At 39.9% G+C, this 18,100-nt stretch overlaps 1 protein-coding gene across 1 annotated transcript; it reads right to left on the bottom strand.

Annotated features, from left to right (window-relative positions):
* Nucleotides 1-458: 458 nt before the first annotated feature.
* On the bottom strand, nt 459-1,320 carry LOC123623361 (40S ribosomal protein S4, X isoform-like). Its single transcript, XM_045530434.1, has one exon. It carries the CDS (start codon nt 1,299-1,301, stop codon nt 510-512), a length of 792 nt encoding a protein of 263 aa, XP_045386390.1. The 5' UTR covers nt 1,302-1,320; the 3' UTR covers nt 459-509.
* Nucleotides 1,321-18,100: the final 16,780 nt, after the last annotated feature.

The raw sequence follows: 18,100 nt of genomic DNA on the forward strand, positions 1-18,100 counted from the left end.
TTTTGCTTGCTGTCTTTTTTTCTTTTCTTTCTTTCTTTTTTTTTTTTTGGAGACAGGGTCTCACTCTTTCATTCCAGCTAGAGTGCAATGGTGTGACGACCATACCTCACTGCAACCTCAAACTCCCTCCAACTCCTGGGCTCAAGGGATCCTCTTGCCTCAGCCTCCCAAGTAGCTGGATCTACAGGTGCAAGCCACCATGCCCAGGTAATTTTTTTTTTTTCTATCTTTTATAGAGATGGAGGTCTTGTCCTTGCTCGGGTTGGTCTCTAACTCCTGACATCAACCAATCCTTCCACCTTGGCCTCCCAAAGTGCCAGAATTATAGGCATAAGCCACTGAGCCCAGCCTGGTTGCTGGTTTAAATATAGGTGTATTAGCCCTTCGTGTATCTCCATATTTTCTATCATAAAGGAAAAAGTTAAAACAAACATTTCTTTTCTTTTTTTTTATCACTTAATCTTTTATTAACTACAAACACCCTTTTAACATGTCACCTAGAGACCATTTCAGCCACTGCTCTGTTTGGCTGCCAGTCTCTTGTCCCTCTCTTCAGCAATGGTAAGGCGGATACTTTTTCCTCGGGGAAGAGAAATGCATGGTTTGTTGCCTTCGCCAATAACAAAAATGTTGGAGAGCCGAGTGGCAAAGCTGTTGCCATTGGCATCTTTCACGTGAACCACATCAAAAGACCCAGGATGTCTTTCTCTGTTGGTGATTACACCAATTCTTCCCAGGTTAGAACCTCCAGTCACCATACACAGGTTACCAGTGTCAAACTTGATGAAATCAGTAATCTTGCCAGTCTCCAAATCAATCTGAATGGTATCATTCACTTTGATGAGTGGATCAGGACAGCGGATGGTGCAAGCATCATGGGTCACCAGATGAGGGATTCCTTTTGTGCCCACAAAGATTTTTCTCACTTTGCACAGCTTGTACTTGGCCTCCTCAGGTGTGATACGATGAACAGCAAAGCGACCCTTGGTGTCATAAATCAGACGGAAATTCTCTCCAGTCTTGTCAATGCTGATGACATCCATAAACCCAGCAGGGCAGGTTATATCAGTTCGGACCTTGCTATCAATCTTAATGAACCGCTGCATGCAGATCTTCTTCACTTCATCTCCTGTCAGGGCATACTTAAGCCTGTTTCTTAGGAAAATGATGAGTGGGAGACACTGTCTCAGCTTGTGGGGACCAGTGGATGGACAAGGAGCAAACACACCGGTTAATTTATCCAGCATCCAATCCTTTGGAGCTGCCACACGCTTTAGATGCTTCTTGGGACTTCGGGCCATGGCTGCGCTAGGAACAGAAAGAGCCAAACATTTATTTTCTGTTCTGAAGAATTAAAATCCACTGAAGCCCATCAGTGGATGTAAATTGGTGCCTCTTTTTATGGAGGGCATTTTGGTATAATAAACCATTATGTAAAACATGCTCATCTTGTAACTAAATATCCCACTCCTAGCAATTTATCCTAAGGAAATAACAGTTCAGAAAAATATATATGAACAAGGATGTTTATTGCAGTGTTGCTGATAATATTGAAACTTTAGAAACAATTTAAATGTTGGTGAATAAAAGAATAGAGGCTGGGTGTGGTGGTTCACACCTGTAATCCCCAGCCCTTTGGGAGACTGAGGCAGGAGGATTGCTTGAGGCCAGAAGTTTGAGACCATCCTAGGCAACACAGCTAGACTCTTTCTCTAAAAAATGTAGCTGTGCTTGTAGTCCCAGCTACCCGGGAAGCTGAAGCAGGAGAATTGCTTGAACCCAGGAGTTCAAGGCTGCAATGAGCTATGATTGCTCCACCACACTCCAGCCTGGGCAACTAAGACTCTGTCTCAAAAAAAAAAAAAAGATTATTTTGACATACTTATTGATGAGGAAAATTGTTTATCACATATTAAGTGATAAACAATTTTGATAAAAACAGGTTACACAGTAGCATGTGTATGATCCTATTTATACCAAATTTTATACATGGATCACTATATACACATGTATAGGAACACCTGGGAGAAATTTCATCAAAATATTAAAAATGTTTCTCTACATGATGGGAAGTTTTTAATTTCCTCTTTCTATTTTTTCATATTAATTACATTTTTCCTGTAGTGCTCATTGTATCACTTTTACCAAAAAATTAAACTATTAAAAAAAAGCATTCAAGTGATTTCACTAGTTTTACTCTTTGACTGAACAAATATTTGTTGATTGCACCAGAGTATCTTAGAATTACCTCTCCTGTTTTACAGCCTGCAGGATTTTCTATGCACTCTTGTGAGAAAGCATTGAAGCTAAGCACTTGTCAAGGCCCCTTTTAAAAAATTTAAGCACCGGGGGAAAAAAATCAGAACAGTAGATTTCTCTGGGGGCCATGGGAGTAGGGATTGGCTGGGAAGCTGGGAAGGGGTATCAGGGAACTTTTTAGGGTGATGGCACCTATACAGATAGATAGATAGATATCTTCATAAAGGTTTGGGTTACAGAGGTGTATGCATTTGTCAAAACTCAGCAAATTAGGCCAGGTACAGTGGCTCATGCCTGTAATCCTAGCACTTTGGGAGGCCAAGGTGAGAGGATCACTTGAGGCCAAGAGTTCAAGACCACTGTGGGCAAAACAGTGAGACCTTGCCTGTACAAAAACATTTTTTAAATAGCCAGGTGTGGTAGCCATACCTGTAATCCTAGCTACTTGTGAGGCTGAGGCAGGAGGATTATTTTGCTTGAGCCCAGGAATTGGAGGCTGTAGTAAGCTATGATCACACCACTGTATTCCAGCCTGGGTGACAGAGCAAGACCCTATCTCTAAAAAATAACAAAATAAATTAATAAAAAATTAATGACAGGGCTGTCTTCATGAGCATGTGATCTGTGCAGTCACACAGGGCCCTCTACCTTGGTTTAATGCTTTGCTGTTGCTGTCTTAAAATTCTTAATAATTTTTTAACAAGGAGCTTTGCATTTTCATTTTGTACTGAACCCTGCAAATTATGTAGCCTGTCCTGATTAGTGAACAATAATAACAATAATAAAATTACTAACATATATTATGTTTTCCCTATGCCAGGTACTATTAAACATTTTATATACATTATTTCATTGAATCTTCAAAAAAAAGACTGAAGAGGTAGGTACTACTAATATCCCCATTTTATAGTTGAACATATTGAGGAAGTTAAGCTACTAGCTCAAGTTCACACATTCATTTTATCTTAAGTATGCATAGTAGAATAGTTTACATAGTAGGCACTCAATAAATGTTTATTGACTAAATTATAATAATAGCAGCTCCCGTTTACTGACCACCTTCCATGAGCCTAGAATGCTCCAATTAACACCTGACTTGCTCTCCCGTAACCCAGACTCCCCGACTTTTGCATCACTTCCTCAAGGCTACGTTCCCTGATACCCTAAATTAGGTCAGGTCTCTTTTTATAATACCCCAAGCTTCATGAGAGCATTCATCACAACCGTAATTGGGTAGTTCTTTGTTGAATGCCTAACATTCTGGACTGGAATCTCATCAAAGACAGTGACTCGTTTTTATCTGTTCACCACTTTATTCCCAGCACCCGGTGCTATACATGGAGCATAACCTGCCTGCCGGGGCTTGATTATATATTTTCTCATTTAGTCCTCAACCTTATGGAGTAAGAGTGTTACCATCATTTTACATATGAAGAAACTAAGGCTCAGAGAAGCTAAATCCAAGTCTCCCCACCTTGGAGGAAGTGTTCCAACACAGTGTGGAGATACATCTATCTGTTTGACTCCAAAACCTCTCATCATTTCACTACAGCTCACTTTTTCCACATGACAAACAATCTGCTTGATGATATTTTCTATCTCTAGGCACAACGTATTCCTTTAATACCTCTTCCAGCTCCTATTTTTGCTACCTGACCTCCAGGCTCTCTAATGAAGAGGAGACATGCTTTCCAACAAATAATTACGTCAGGTGATAATATAACCAAGCTAGCTGAAGCCAGCATTTTATTTTTTAACTTTGATGAGTGAAGCAGCTGGAAACACTACCTTGTAAAAGCAGAGGCTCAAATTTCCTTTTGGTACTGATTCTTCCTTAGTCCTGGGAAATACCCTGAAGTCACCTCTCAGGCTACGTAAATGCAAAGCCATTGCCCATGTCTAGTTCTAGGTGAAGGCCTAAAATAAATGAGGTAAAGCAAATGTAGATGCTTCAGGCTGTTAATAAAATATCTCTTAGTAGTTTTCTGCCTCTAAAAATTGATTTCTATAAGGAAATATTTTTGCCTAAGTATGAATATAGACTGTCCAGTGCTTGTGCTTTACTGGATATCTTTGCAGGGTTGAGAGGACTATTCTTTGGGCAGTTGTTTGTGAGGGTCGTGGAAGTAGAATGCAGAGGAATGCTGAAAGACTGTGCAACTTGTTTTCTTCAGCCAGTGCTGGAGGACTGGCTATGAACAAGAAATGGAGGACGCTTGGCCCAGCGCTCCATGGCATGGATTGTTGAGTTCCACCTGTGGTGTTATTTCAAGACCAAAAATCCCAGAACTTAGGAATTGGACTGATGACAGATTGTTGTTGTGCTTTATCTTTTGTAGGGCATAGAATAAGAGGTGGCGGTAGTTTCCAGAGAACTAGGTTTGTGCCATTCTGACAGTGAGTTTAGAGTGTGGACCTCTCAGAGTAGCCACTGACAGTAGCAGTGTAAGTTACCCTATTCCATTTCCTATAAGAAAAGTCTAAACACTTGTTAAGAGTCCAAGCTTGACCTCAGTTATGCTCTTGGGCTTATTTCACTTTCTTGGAGGAATATCAAGTGCTTCCCAAAGTCAGTGGTAGAAGCAATGGTGACAGTCATCAGTGCAGAACAGTGGTGCCCAGGGGAGCTACATCCTTATAAGGGTGAGAGACAGCAGAGCTACTGCAGATCCAGAAGGCTGCAGCAGAAGAACAAAATGAACTGCTCCTGAAAATATGAGAACTGTATCTGAAATGCAGGAGGAGGAAGAGGTTGTTAGTTCCAGGAAATGGACCATGAGGGCTTAAACCATTATAATTTGAACATTAAAAGTAAGTATAATCTAGGCTGAGTGCAGTTGCTCATACCTATAATTCCAGCACTTTGGGAGGCCAAGGCAGGAGGATCACTTGAGGCCAGGAGTTTGAGACCAGCATGGGCAACATAGCAACATCCAATCTCTACAAAAAAATTAAGAATTAGCTGGGCATAGTGGTGCCCAGCTACTCAGGAGGATCGCTTGAGCCCAGGAATTTGAGGTTGCAGTGAGCTATGATAACACCACTGCATTTGGCCTGGATGACAGAGCAAGACCCTGTCTCAAAAAAAAAAAGTATGATCTTAATATCCAAATATATTAATATAAGGAATTCAAACAACTCAATAGCAAAAATAAATAACCCAATTAAAAATGACAAAGGATCGGAATAGACATTTCTCAAAAGAAGACATATAAATGGACAACAGGTATATAAAAAAATGCTTAACATCACTAATCATCAGGGAAATCCAAAACAAAACCACAATGAGATACCACCACACACCTGTTAGAATGGCTGTCAACAAAAAGATGAAAGATAACAAGTGTTGATGAGGTTGTGGAGAAAAAAAGAACCCTTGTACACTCTTGGTAGAACTGCAAATTATTAAAGCCATTATGGAAAACAGTATGAAGTTTCCTTGAAAAACTAAAAATAGAACTACCGTATGATACAACAATCCCTCTTCTGGGAATATATCCAAAGGAACTGAAGTCAGCATGTTGAAAAGATGTGTACACTCCCATGTTTATTATTCACAATAATTATGCTGAATTATTCAGCATTATTCACAATAGCCAAGATATGGAATCAACTTTGTTTATTGGTGGATAAATGCCTAAAGAAAATATGGTGTATGTGTGTACAATGGAATACTATTCCACTTAAAAAAGAAGGAAATTCTGCCATTTGCAACAACATAACTGAACCTGGAGGACATTACCCTAAGTGAAATCAGCCAGGCACAGAAAGGCAAATCCTTCATAACCTGACTTATATGTAGAATCTAAAAAAGTTAAACTCATAGTAATAGAGAGTAGAATGGTAGTTAACAGAGGCTCAGGGAGGAGGGGCAGGGAGAGATCTTGGTCAAAGGGTACAAAATTTCAGTTAGACAGGAGAAATAAGTTTTTAAGATCTATTGCACAGCATGGTGACTATAGTTAATAATTATGTAATGTATATTTCAAAACTTTTAAGACAGTAGATTTTAAATGTTCATACCACAAAAAATGATAAATATGTGAGGTGATGGATATGTTAATTAGCTTGATTTAATCATTCTATAATGTATATATCATATTGTACCCCACAAATATATATAATTATTGTCAATTAAAATTTTTTTAAAATAAGTATGATCTTATTTCATAGTCACTGGATGGTGAGACATGAGGTATAGTTGGGTTACTCTGCATGTGAGAGCCAGTTTCCAACATGGCTTCAGTGATCCTCACTTTTTGGTATTCATGTCCTTATGTAGTCTTCTCCCCCATTGAATCAGGGCTAGTCTATGTGAACAAGAATATGGTGGAGGTTACAGTGGGTGGCTTCCAAGAGTAGGTTTTAAAGGACTTGCAGCTTCTGCCTTGGTCTCTTGGACTGCTTGCTCTGGGGGTGGCCAGCAGACCTCTTATAAGGACTCTTCAGCAATGAACTGAGGCTTCCACCAACATCCAGCACCTACTCACCAGCCATGTGAGTGAGCCATTGAGAATGGATCTTCCAGCCCCATTCAAGTCCTCAAATGACTGCAGCCCTGGCTGACATTTTATTGAACCCTAGCAGAACCCCCTAGCCAGAACTGCCCAGCCAAGTGGCTCCCAAATTCCTGACCTGTAGAAACTGCAAGAGATAATAAATGTTCATATTTGTGTTAAGCCACTAAGTCTGAGATAATATGTTATGCTGCAATAGATAATTAAAACACAATATTACAGATTCTACAGAATAAACAGAATATTTGTCTGAATGAAACTGTGCCTAAAGAGGTCAGGGAAGTCTTCACAAAAAAGGAGGGAAGTGTATGAGTTGAGTCTCCAGAGATGACTGGAAGCTTGTAGGTGGATTTAGGGTAGAAAATGGGGAGTCATTTCAGACTGAAGGAATAGCTTGACCACAGGAAGAGGGCACGGCCTGTTTGAAAAACAGCAATTAGTTCAGCATGATTGGGATGCAATATGTTTAAAGAATAGGGTAAAATTAAGCTGGGTGCGGTGGTACCAGCCCTACTCGGAAGACTAAGGCAGGAGGATCCCTTGAACTCAGGAGTTTGAGGTTGCAGTGAGCTATGATGATGCCACTGCACTGTAGCCAGGGCCACAGAGCAAGACTCTGTCTCAAAAAAAAAAAAAAAGAATGAGGTAGAGATTAGAAGAGTAGACAGGAACCAGCTCACAAAGGACTTTTTATGCCATGCCCATATGTTTGTTGTTTTAGCCTGAAGAATTGTTAAGCAGACAACTGGCATAATCAATTGTACATTTTAGAATGGTGAGCAAATGGAAGATGGATTGGAGGAGTGAGGTTAGAACGAGGTAGAGGTAGTGAGAGTAAATTGAAGACTACTTTTTAATATCTTCCAATTTTGCTGAGGATTCAACCTTCAGCAGAATTGGTGACTTATTAAATGTGGAGGTTGAAGGAAAGGGACGAGTCTAAAACATTACTCCCTTCCTCCCCAAAAGTTTTCCCTCTAATTTCTTGGGGTCTATGCCCCATTTCTAGATCATCAATTAAAATTTTTTTAATTTTGCTTCTGTTTACTTCACCTATTTTCCAGTAAATTTTTATCTGTTTCATTGTCTGATACTTCCTCCATTTATTTCCTTTTTTCTCTTCTGGCTCTTTGTAAACAAAACAGAACAAAACCTCTCCCTTTATTGAATATATAACAGGTGTGGCAGAGTTCTTTTTTTTTTTTTTTTTTTGGTTTTTTTTTTTTTTTTTTTTTTTGAGACAGAGTCTCGCTGCATTGCCCAGGCTAGAGTGAGTGCCGTGGTGTCAGCCCAGCTCACAGCAACCTCAAACTCCTGGGCTCAAGCGATCCTACTGCCTCAGCCTCTCGAGTAGCTGGGACTACAGGCATGCACCACCATGCCCGGCTAATTTTTGCTATATATATTTTAGTTGGCCAGATAATTTCTTTCTATTTTTAGTAGAGACGGGGGTCTCACTCTTGCTCAGGCTGGTCTCGAACTCCTGACCTCGAGCAATCCACCCGCCTCGGCCTCCCAGAGGGCTAGGATTACAGGCGTGAGCCACCGCGCCCGGCCCAGAGTTCTTAATTTCTTTCATTGAGTATTGTACAGGTGTGGCACAGTTCTTGATTTCATTGTTACTAGCCATTTCAAAGAAGTAATTTATTTGAAATTGTTTTTCAACTAATAGAGTGATTTTCATCTCTAACACCTAAGTATGAACAAACACCTAACATAGTTGGAATTCAACCAATTTACTTGATGTGAGCTGATTTACTTATCCAAGAATTATGTATTTAGAAATATCATATCAGATGAATGCAGTGTATATAGCATTAGTATTTGAAGGATTAAAGAAAAAGTCACTTGCAAGTCATATTTTTGTGTCATTAAGTTGAGAAGAACAATCACTGCAATAAAGGTGCTGAAACGCCAGACTTTGAACAGTATTTTTTCCTTTGGTTGTTTCAAAACTATTTTTGCCTCAGTAAAAAATTAGTATCAGTGAAATTCATGTCATCTTATTTGTGGAAGTAAGTGTGGTTTTAAAAAAGTAACAACTTGGCTGGGCGCGGTGGCTCACGCCTGTAATCCTAGTACTCTGGGAGGCTGAAACGGGAGGATTGCTTGAGCTCAGGAGTTCGAGGCCAGCCTGAGCAAGAGTGAGACCCCATCTCTACAAAAAATAGAATAATTAGCCAGGTGTAGTGGCATGCACCTATAGTCTCAGCTGCTCTGGAGGCTGAGGCAGGAGGATCACTTGAGCCCAGGAGTTTGAGGGTACAGTGAGGGACAATGATGCCGCTGCACTTTAGCTGGGGTGACAGAGTAAGGCTCTGTCTCAAAAAAGAAAAAAAAAAAAGTATCTACTTAATTCTTGTCAGCACAAAAGCCCAGGGAAAGTAATGTTAAACATGAGTAAATGGAGCTGAGCCTTTTTACCAGAGGGCTTAGTGGGAAGAACTCAAGCATAAAGAGACACCACTCAATGTACTTAACTTTTTCAACATTTAATTGATGAAAATGGAGACTTAATAAAAATTTTCTAAGGTGCAAAATATCTAGTGAATATTTTAAATTTAGCTTCAGATGAAGCAGTTTTACAGCATAATTAAAGATAAAAGTGCAAAATCCTAGGTAGTGGATTTTTTTCTAAGATGAAAATGTTTTTTTCTGATTACGTAATTGAGACATGCTCTTTTAAAAAATTTTAGTTAATACAGAAAAGCAGGAAATAAATTAAATTACATAAACCTCACTAGCCACAGATAAGCATTGTTAACACTTTGTGAACTTCCCTCCAGCTGTCTCTTCATACATATATTTGTGTACACATATGTATGCACCTGGTTTGACTTATACAGAATCATACTCTGTGTGCTATTGTGGAAACTGATCCTTTGGTTTTGCAACACATTGTGGGCATCTTTTGATCCTTTGGTTTTGCAACACTTTGTGGGCATCTTTCCACATCTATAAATACAGATCTATTCTAGCTTTCTAAATAGATGCATAATATTCCACTCTATATTGTTGACCATTTAGGTTGTTCGCAAAGTTTTCCTCTAATTAGCAATACCGCTGTCATATTTCTTTAATTAAATTAATTTATTTATTCAAATAAAATGGCTCAGAGTCCACATTCATCAAGGTGGTTAAGGGTTAAGGGTTAAGGGTTATTTCTTTCCCCACAGTAGTTAACTATACAAGATCTCTAGGGTTTGAGTGCTCCTGGGAAACTGAAATGGGGCGATGCCGTTGAACCTCCTTTGTCTGACCAGAGACGGCTGTCGCCAGAGGTCCTCTCCACTCTTGGCAGTGAGGTAGCCCAGCACTCTTATTGCTGCTTCCAGGATCTTAGTGCTTAGTCACTTGCAGCATTCTAACCTGAGTTGTGTCCTCTGCTGCATGTTCCCAGAAAGGGAGACACTTGAAAATCCTAAAATCCCACAACTCTTCCCCAGCCTCAGTGCAATTCACTCTTGTCTTTACATTAGGAAAGTGTTCTTGGAAAACAAAGCTCTCTTAATTCTCTGTTGGGTCAAGGGAAAGGCAGAACTCCAGCCCAGGCTATTTTCTTAAGGAGATGGGAAGAGGGAAAATTGCCACTCAACCTTTCCAGATAAACATGTAGCAGACAACTAGAACAGTTGACTTTGGAGAAGTTACTTAACCTCCTTAAACCTCAAATTCATTATCTGTAAGATAGCAGCAAATAGCAACTCTAACCTGCCAGTTGCAGAGGCCAAAAAAACTTAGTTGTCTTTAGTGCCTTTCTTTCTGTCACTCTCAAGCCGTCACATTCTGCCTGCTGAACCTTTAAACAGATCAAGAATCTGACCACTTCTCCCCACCTCTGTGCTTGCTTCCACCTCGGGCCAAGCCTCCACTGTGTCTTACCTGGATCTTTGCAGTAGCCTCCTAACAAGTCTCCCTGTGATCAATTTTCATGGCAATAACCCATGACTTTTTATAAACACACAATGGCCTTACATCTAACTTAGAGAAAAAAGCAAAATTCTTGGACTAGCCTTTAAAGCCCTCCTATGTGATTTAGCCCCACTTCTCTGATCTTGACTCCAGCCATCCTCCTCTTCAGTCACTCTGCCCTCGCCAAATGAGTCAAGCATGCCCCTTGCAATTGTTGTTTTCTCTGTCTCCAGCTATCCTCAAAGCTAACAGTTGTCTCTATTGAGCGCTTTGCTGAAACCATTATCAGTATCCTCATACCCTGCTTCATTTTTCTGCACAGTAGTTAATATTGACATATTGTATGTTGACTTGTTGGTTATTATTTGTCTCTTAAAACTGGAATGTAAGCCTGTTGAAGGAAGGGACTTGCCTATTTAGTTTTTCAGTGCCAAGAGTAGTGCTTGGCACAAATTAGGGGCTCAATGCATATTTGCCAAATGAATGGACACTAATAATCCTTATCTTTCAGAGTTGGGCTGAGGATTCACTTAGATAATGTAGTGCCTAGCCAATAGTAAGGACTATGTAAATATAGATTATTGTTGCATCATTATTGTTACATTTAAGCTAGGCTTTGAAAAATGTATTAGAAAGGGCATTTTAGGAAAGAGACTGACTAGAGCAGAGGCCTAGAAGTAGGAAATATCCTATATGTAGGTGTGACCTGCACTACGAGTGTGTGAGAAAACCAGTTATTGGCAAGAGATAGGACTAGAAATATAGTAAGGGAGCAGGATGTGGAGGAAATTGAATTCAAAACTCAGAAGTCTGGGTTTTGTCCCCAACAGTAGGAAACCATCTGGGATTTTCAGCAGAGGAAGATGTGATAAGATCTTGGTTTTTGTAACTTCTTGGTGATAATTAGTTATCCTGTGTTGCAAAGTTACATTTTCTAGCTTGTGGGGAGTGGGTTTGTGAGGCAGAGAAAACAATGAGTTTCTTTAAGAAACTCTGATGGACTTTTTTTGGATATAGGCTGATAGGACCTGGCCTATGACCTTATCTATGACCTCCTCTAGGCATCAAACATCCTCCATAGGGGAGTGGGGGGCACAGGGAAAGCCTGAGAGCCAGAGCCTTGGTGTTTCACTTTTAGCCAGTCTAAGTTGCCTAGGTTTCTAATTCAACTAACTTGAGTTGATGATTTGAATTTGCTTGACCTTTGGATTAAGTTTGTTTCAGATCTTGACTGTGCTTCATGTGTTGGTTTTCCATTTTACATGCAACATCTCACTATATCTTTCTCCATTACATACCCCACTTTCTGTAGAAAGTCTTGCTATTCAAAGTGTGGTCCTGGGACTAGCAGCATTAACATCACTTGGGAGCTTGTCAGAAGTAAAGAGTTCTCAGGACCCATCTAGCCCCACTGAATTAGAATATGCATTTTAACAAGATCCCTGGCGATGTGTGTGCACATGATGTTTTAAGAAGCACCGCTCTTAAGCATTCCTTAACCAATGGCTCTTCCAGTCTCCCTTGGGAGCCCTTCAGCACCTCAAATAAATATCCAGAGTATTTGCTTTCTAAACAAACTTTCTGAACAAGTCTCCTAATCACCTTCTCCAACCAGAGAGCTCTCCACACTCTATCTTCTGTATAGAAAATGTGAAACAGCGATTGCTCTGAATGTGCAGGACTTCTGAAGGTAAAATCCTCAGATCACCTGGATCGAAATAACCTAGAGGGTTTGTTAAAAATGCAGATTCCTACCCCCACCTTACATCTACAGACTCTTATTCTTTTAAAAGGTCTTCAAAACACTTTTTTAACTAACATCTGTTACATACCAACCGTCAAAGAACCATCAGAGAACCCCTAGCTGCAGAAACAAATGCAGTTTCTGATCTTAACACCTTCCCTCTTCTCAGTATTGAATCCTCTTTCCAGCTCTGACTCCACTCTGTCATCCTGTACTACAGTCTGTTATTTGAAATACCCTAATTTAATTATGACCCTTTTATTGGTGCTATTTTTCTGAAAGATCCCACATAGACGCTGTTCTGGTGCCTTTTTTTCAAAAGTGTGCAAATAGCATTCTAGCATTTGACTTTTTATTAATTATCAGTCACTGATATACAAATGAAATGTAAATGTTCTTATCAAATAATTAAATGTTTATTTCTCTTCTTCTTAGGATTTTCTTATTAAATACAAGAGAATATTTTTCTAACATCTGATACTTTTTTTAAGTCACTGTGTTTCCCTTCACTGGTGTCTTATATCAGGCAGCCAGTTTTGTAGTCAATCCTATTGGAAAAGCACCTAGGAAGAGGGAAGGGGGAATGCCAGATATATCTTTTGTTAGTTTGTGATATTACATAGCTAAATTTGACTTTCTCATACCATTCTTCTGGGCCTGTGAGTTGGGGGGCAGTGGTAAATGCTGAAACAGGCACTTGGTGCCTGTAGTTTGCTGGTCAACCTCTTTATCACTACACACTACATCAGAGGCTCCCACTGCTGACATGAAAGCCAAGGAGAATGGGTGAGGCTAGGTGCAGTGGCTCACGCCTGTAATCCTAGCACTCTGGGAGGCCGAGGCAGGTGGATCGTTTGAGCTCGGAAGTTCAAGACCAGCCTGAGCAAGAGCGAGACCCCGTCTCTACTAAAAATAGAAAGAAATTATATGGACAACTAAAAATATATATAGAAAAAATTAGCCGGGCATGGTGGCACATGCCTGTAGTTCCAGCTACTGGGGAGGCTGAGGCAGGAGGATTGCTTGAGCCCAGGAGTTTGAGGTTGCTGTGAGCTAGGCTGACGCCACGGCACTCTAGCCTGGGCAACAGAGTGAGACTCTGTCTCAAAAAAAAAAAAGGAGAATGGGTGAAAGAATGGTAGCACTTGTCATATAGTTATTAAGAAATTAAATTACACAGTTGGAATCCACATTAATAGATATTAAATGTTAAATTAATAAAATGATACCTCTCACGAATTAAATTTAAATGAAGTCCTAATCTTAATGAAGAGGGATAAAAACGGGGAGAGAATAGAATGTATTCCAGACTTCTGCATCCACCCTCAACAGTGTTGTTTTAGATTAAAAAATACTTCTTTCAAGACATTAGAAAATCAAAAACAAAAGTTTCTTTTCTCTCTCAAAGGAGTTCAAGTCTTTAAGGGTGTTCTTTAATATATCATCTTTATGTATCCTTTCTGAACCCCCAGCAAGTTATAATCTTTCTTTTTAGATCCTCTATAGTGCTTCCTTTTAAATTTTCATTTTCCAATTCTCTTACTGATCCTTGATTTGTAGTCATATCTGGACCTCCCGTTCTTGTTCCCTTGGCCAGTTATAAATTCCCTTAGGCAGAAACTGTACATTCTCTTCTTTGTTGCTATCAACCAGTATTTATTGGATTCTCCATACTCAGCATAGGGAGGCATTCAAAAGCATAAATTATAAAACAAATAATTCAGCTTGGAAGAAAAATATTACCCATATAAAACTGTAGTAGTTACTGTAAGAATGCGTATAATATAATATAATATAATATGAGATGTTAGTCCTAATCCTATGAAGCTCTGTCCTGGGGGATACAAAACTGCTGAAGATTTATGTGTCCAAAGCATTTGTACCCCCATAATATTCTGAAATAAAAAAAAAAACACTGAAGATGTATAGGGTGCTTGGGCTCTTAACTCAAGAAATTTAACCTTGGAACCTGTAGTAAAAGTCCCAGTGATCTAGAGAGAGTAGATGTCCCCAGCAGAGCTGCTCCTACTTAAATAATCAGTGAATATCTCCAAGCCATAGTGATGAACCAAAGGCCAGCTTCTTGGTCCAATTTTCATGGATTCCATAATTTCCAGGATCTGTGTATGCCTCAAGGTGGGGAGGGCACCTGAAAATTGGTTATTATGTTAGCCAGACAGATAAGGCCAGTGTCAAATTTAATTTGACTCAGAAAAATAAAATTAAAATTAAGATAAAATAAAATGTTTTTTAAATTAAATTAATTTTTTTTTTTTTTTTTAAAGAGACGAGGTCTCACTCTTGCTCAGGCTGGTCTCAAACTCCTGAGCTCAAGCAATCCTCCCACCTCAGCCTCCCAGAGTGTTAGGATTACAGGCATGAACTACTGGGCCTGTCTTCAAATTAAATTAATTTTTTTTAATGGGTGAAATTTCTACATGGTATTAAGTAATTCATAAGGTTACATAAATCATGGTGGTCATAGGTTGTTTTTACCTCCCAGTGTCTCTTCTTCTGATAACCCTCTCTCAATTTTTCTTTGAAACTCTTCTGAGTCCACTTGACTCAGGCAGTGCTCTACTCCCAGTTTTGGGGGTGGAACATGTGATCCAGATCTGACCAGTTAGCACCCAGAATTCCACTTAGCACAGTGTTGGTCTAGGGATGACCAATCAAGTGAGAAAGTGAATTCCAGGAGTTGCTTAAAAATTTCCAGGAAGAATTGCTCTCTATTTTTCCTTTGAACTCGAACCTGGGCAGATATGAAGCTGGAGCTTTAAGGTGTGTCAGGGGTGGAGGGGAGAGATCATACAGACAGAGCTCAAGAATAAAGCTAACTCAATGGAAGGCAGAACTCAGAAATGGAAAGCAACCAAATCCTGATGACAGTGTTGGAGCCTCCTTTGGATAGAGCACCAATAAAGGAAGATATATTCTGAAATTTTAAGTTACCTGAATCGTTAAATTTCCTTTTATTGTTTAACAAATCCACTTGAGCTGAGTTTTTTGTCATTTGCAACCAAGGATCCTAATTGAGTCACACATAAATTCTAAATTGTATGCTGCCTACTGTAAATGTTTCCCTTGAGAGGGACTAAGACGTACAGTCAGGGTGATGCCAGTCAGGGAAGACTTTATGAATAAAATGGGGCTTGAATGAGTCAGAAAGCGATAAGGAGAAAGAAAAAGTGGAAGTGAATGCCTAAAGCCTTGGAGTAGGAATGAGCACACTGGTCAGTGGAGCCCCAGGGGGAGGAGGACAAGTATCAGGGAAGAAAGGATGATAAGTTAAGCCAGCTAGAGTGGGGCTAGGTTATGCAGAGCCTTGAAACTGGGGTAAAGGAATTTAATGTGATGTGATAGGAACAAATTGGTAATTAAGGAAGATTAGATCATGATGAATGTGGTTAAGGAAGAGAGAACCTGATATTAGGAAGACTGACTTTCTAAATTGATACACTAACACAGGCCCCAAGAGATACAATGGTGGGATCAGCAATGGTGAAGAAGAGATAGATGGGATAGAAATGAGAGCTGTTTAAAGGGAAACACATAGCTTTTGGTGGGTATGGATAATGAAGAAGATAAGTTACATATAGGTAGATGTACCCTTTGGACATTATATGCGGGCACTTAAAACTTCGTAAAATGAATCAAAGTTAAAACACAAAAAGGGGTGGGGAATTGGGGAGAAACAACCAAATTTCTCATCACTATATCAGCTGAGGATTTCCTTTGTAAGTCCGTATTTCTGCAATGAACATAATATATTGAAAATCTTGTTCTGTTTCTCACCATCTTAATTGCCTCCATTCTAGTCCAAGCCATCATTGATTCTCACCTGGATCATTGAAATTGCCTCTTATATGGTCTACACACTTCACTGTTATCTCCTTCTCCTCTGTACTGGGGGCTCCCAAGACCACCTCCAGTTTCAATAATTTGCTAGGAAGACTCATAGGGCTCAGAATATAGTCATATGGATATGATTTATGGCAGCAAAAAGACTCAGAGAAAAATCAGCAAATGAAGAAGCCACATGGGGCAAAGTTCAGAGGAAACTAGGCCCAAGCTTCCAAGGGTCCTCTCCCATTGAAGTCACACAGGATGTGCTTAATTCTTCCCAGCAATAGGTTGTGATGACACAAGTGAAATGTTGACAACCAGGGAAGCTTTTTATAGACTTAGTGCCCAGGGGGGTTATGGGAGCTAGTCACATAGGCATCTTCTGGCTGGCACATACCCAAATTCCAGATTCCTCAAAGCAAATCAGGTCCCCAGCATTGTATGGTCTGAATGTTTATGCCCTCTCAAAATTCATATGTTGAAATCCTTACCCACAAGGTGACAGTATTCTGAGGTGGAACCTTTGGGAGTTGGTTAGGTCATGGGGCCAGAGCCCTCAAATGGCATTAGTGCCCTCATAAAAGGGGCCCAAGAGAGACCCCTCATCCTTTCTGCGATGTGAGGGCACAGCAAGAAGGTGTCATCTATGAACCAGAGAGTGGGCCCTCACTAGACACCAGATCTACCAGTGTCTTCATCTCAGAGTTCCCAGCTTCCAAAACTGTGAGAAATAAACTTCTGTTGTTTGTAAGCCATCCAATTTACGGTATTTTGTGGTAGCATCCCACATGGACCTTGGCATAAAACACATTATTTGTATAGTTTAGACACAGTAAGCCATTCTTTCCATTTGGGTGGTGGGAACCCTCCCAAAATCCAAGTTCCAGCCAAGGACCAACATTGTAAGCTGGACTTTCAAAGGATAGCTATCAGATCTGCTATGTTAACTCTTTTCTTCTGCATACCTTCTGACCTCTTCTTTAATCAGGAACTAGAGAGAATCTTCTTAAAATATAAACCAGATTATATATGTTATACTTAGACTAAAATTCAAACTCTTTACCATGATGCACAATTTCCTGCATAACATCAACACTGCATTCCTCTCCAAACTCATCTCTTGCCACTCTACTCAGCATCACCCTCTAGCCACACTGGCCTCAAACTTTCTAGAATACTACTGACAGAAAGAACTTTCTACGATGATGAAAATGTTCTTCTATACTGCCCAGTTGTCTGCTGGTGTCCACCAACCACATGTAACTATTGAGCATTTGAAAGGTGGTTAGTGTGCCTGAGGAAATAAATTTTTAATTTTAGTTAATTTAAATTTAAATAGCCACATATGGCTAGTAGCTATCACAGTGGGCAGCTCAGTTCTAGAACACATCAAGCTTTTCCCATTGTAAGGCCTTTTGTTGTGTGGCAATTACCCTGATGCAATGGTAAGCTTCAATTATACTATCAGGCAGGCAATCCCAAAGAGCAAAGAATAGAAGGGCTTACAGACCAAATTAAAATGCTTAAATCACACACACAGCTTATTAAATCATCTTAAAACACACATCAAAAATCAAGGGGAAAGAAAAGGTAAATTAACACACTATTAGGAATGGGTGTGAAGCAAGGTGGAAGGATCACACTACTTAAATCCTGGGTTATGCAATGTGTGTGTGTCCCACATCTCTCTGTTGCATCAACCTTCTCTGCTCATGAACCAGAGTTGAGGTTCAAGCAAGGGGGCCCATAGACAGAAGGTGTCCCGGGTCAGTGACACACACTTGTTCTACCAGAAGGGCTTGGGAGGAACAAGTACACCTGG

The sequence above is a fragment of the Lemur catta genome, chromosome 18 (genome assembly GCF_020740605.2).
Source record: "Lemur catta isolate mLemCat1 chromosome 18, mLemCat1.pri, whole genome shotgun sequence".
Taxonomy (NCBI): Eukaryota; Metazoa; Chordata; class Mammalia; order Primates; family Lemuridae; genus Lemur; species Lemur catta.

What these genes read in the sequence shown, in the direction of transcription:
- LOC123623361 (XM_045530434.1), bottom strand. Translation starts at nt 1,301, where the DNA reads ATGGCCCGAAGTCCCAAGAAGCATCTAAAGCGTGTGGCAGCTCCAAAG.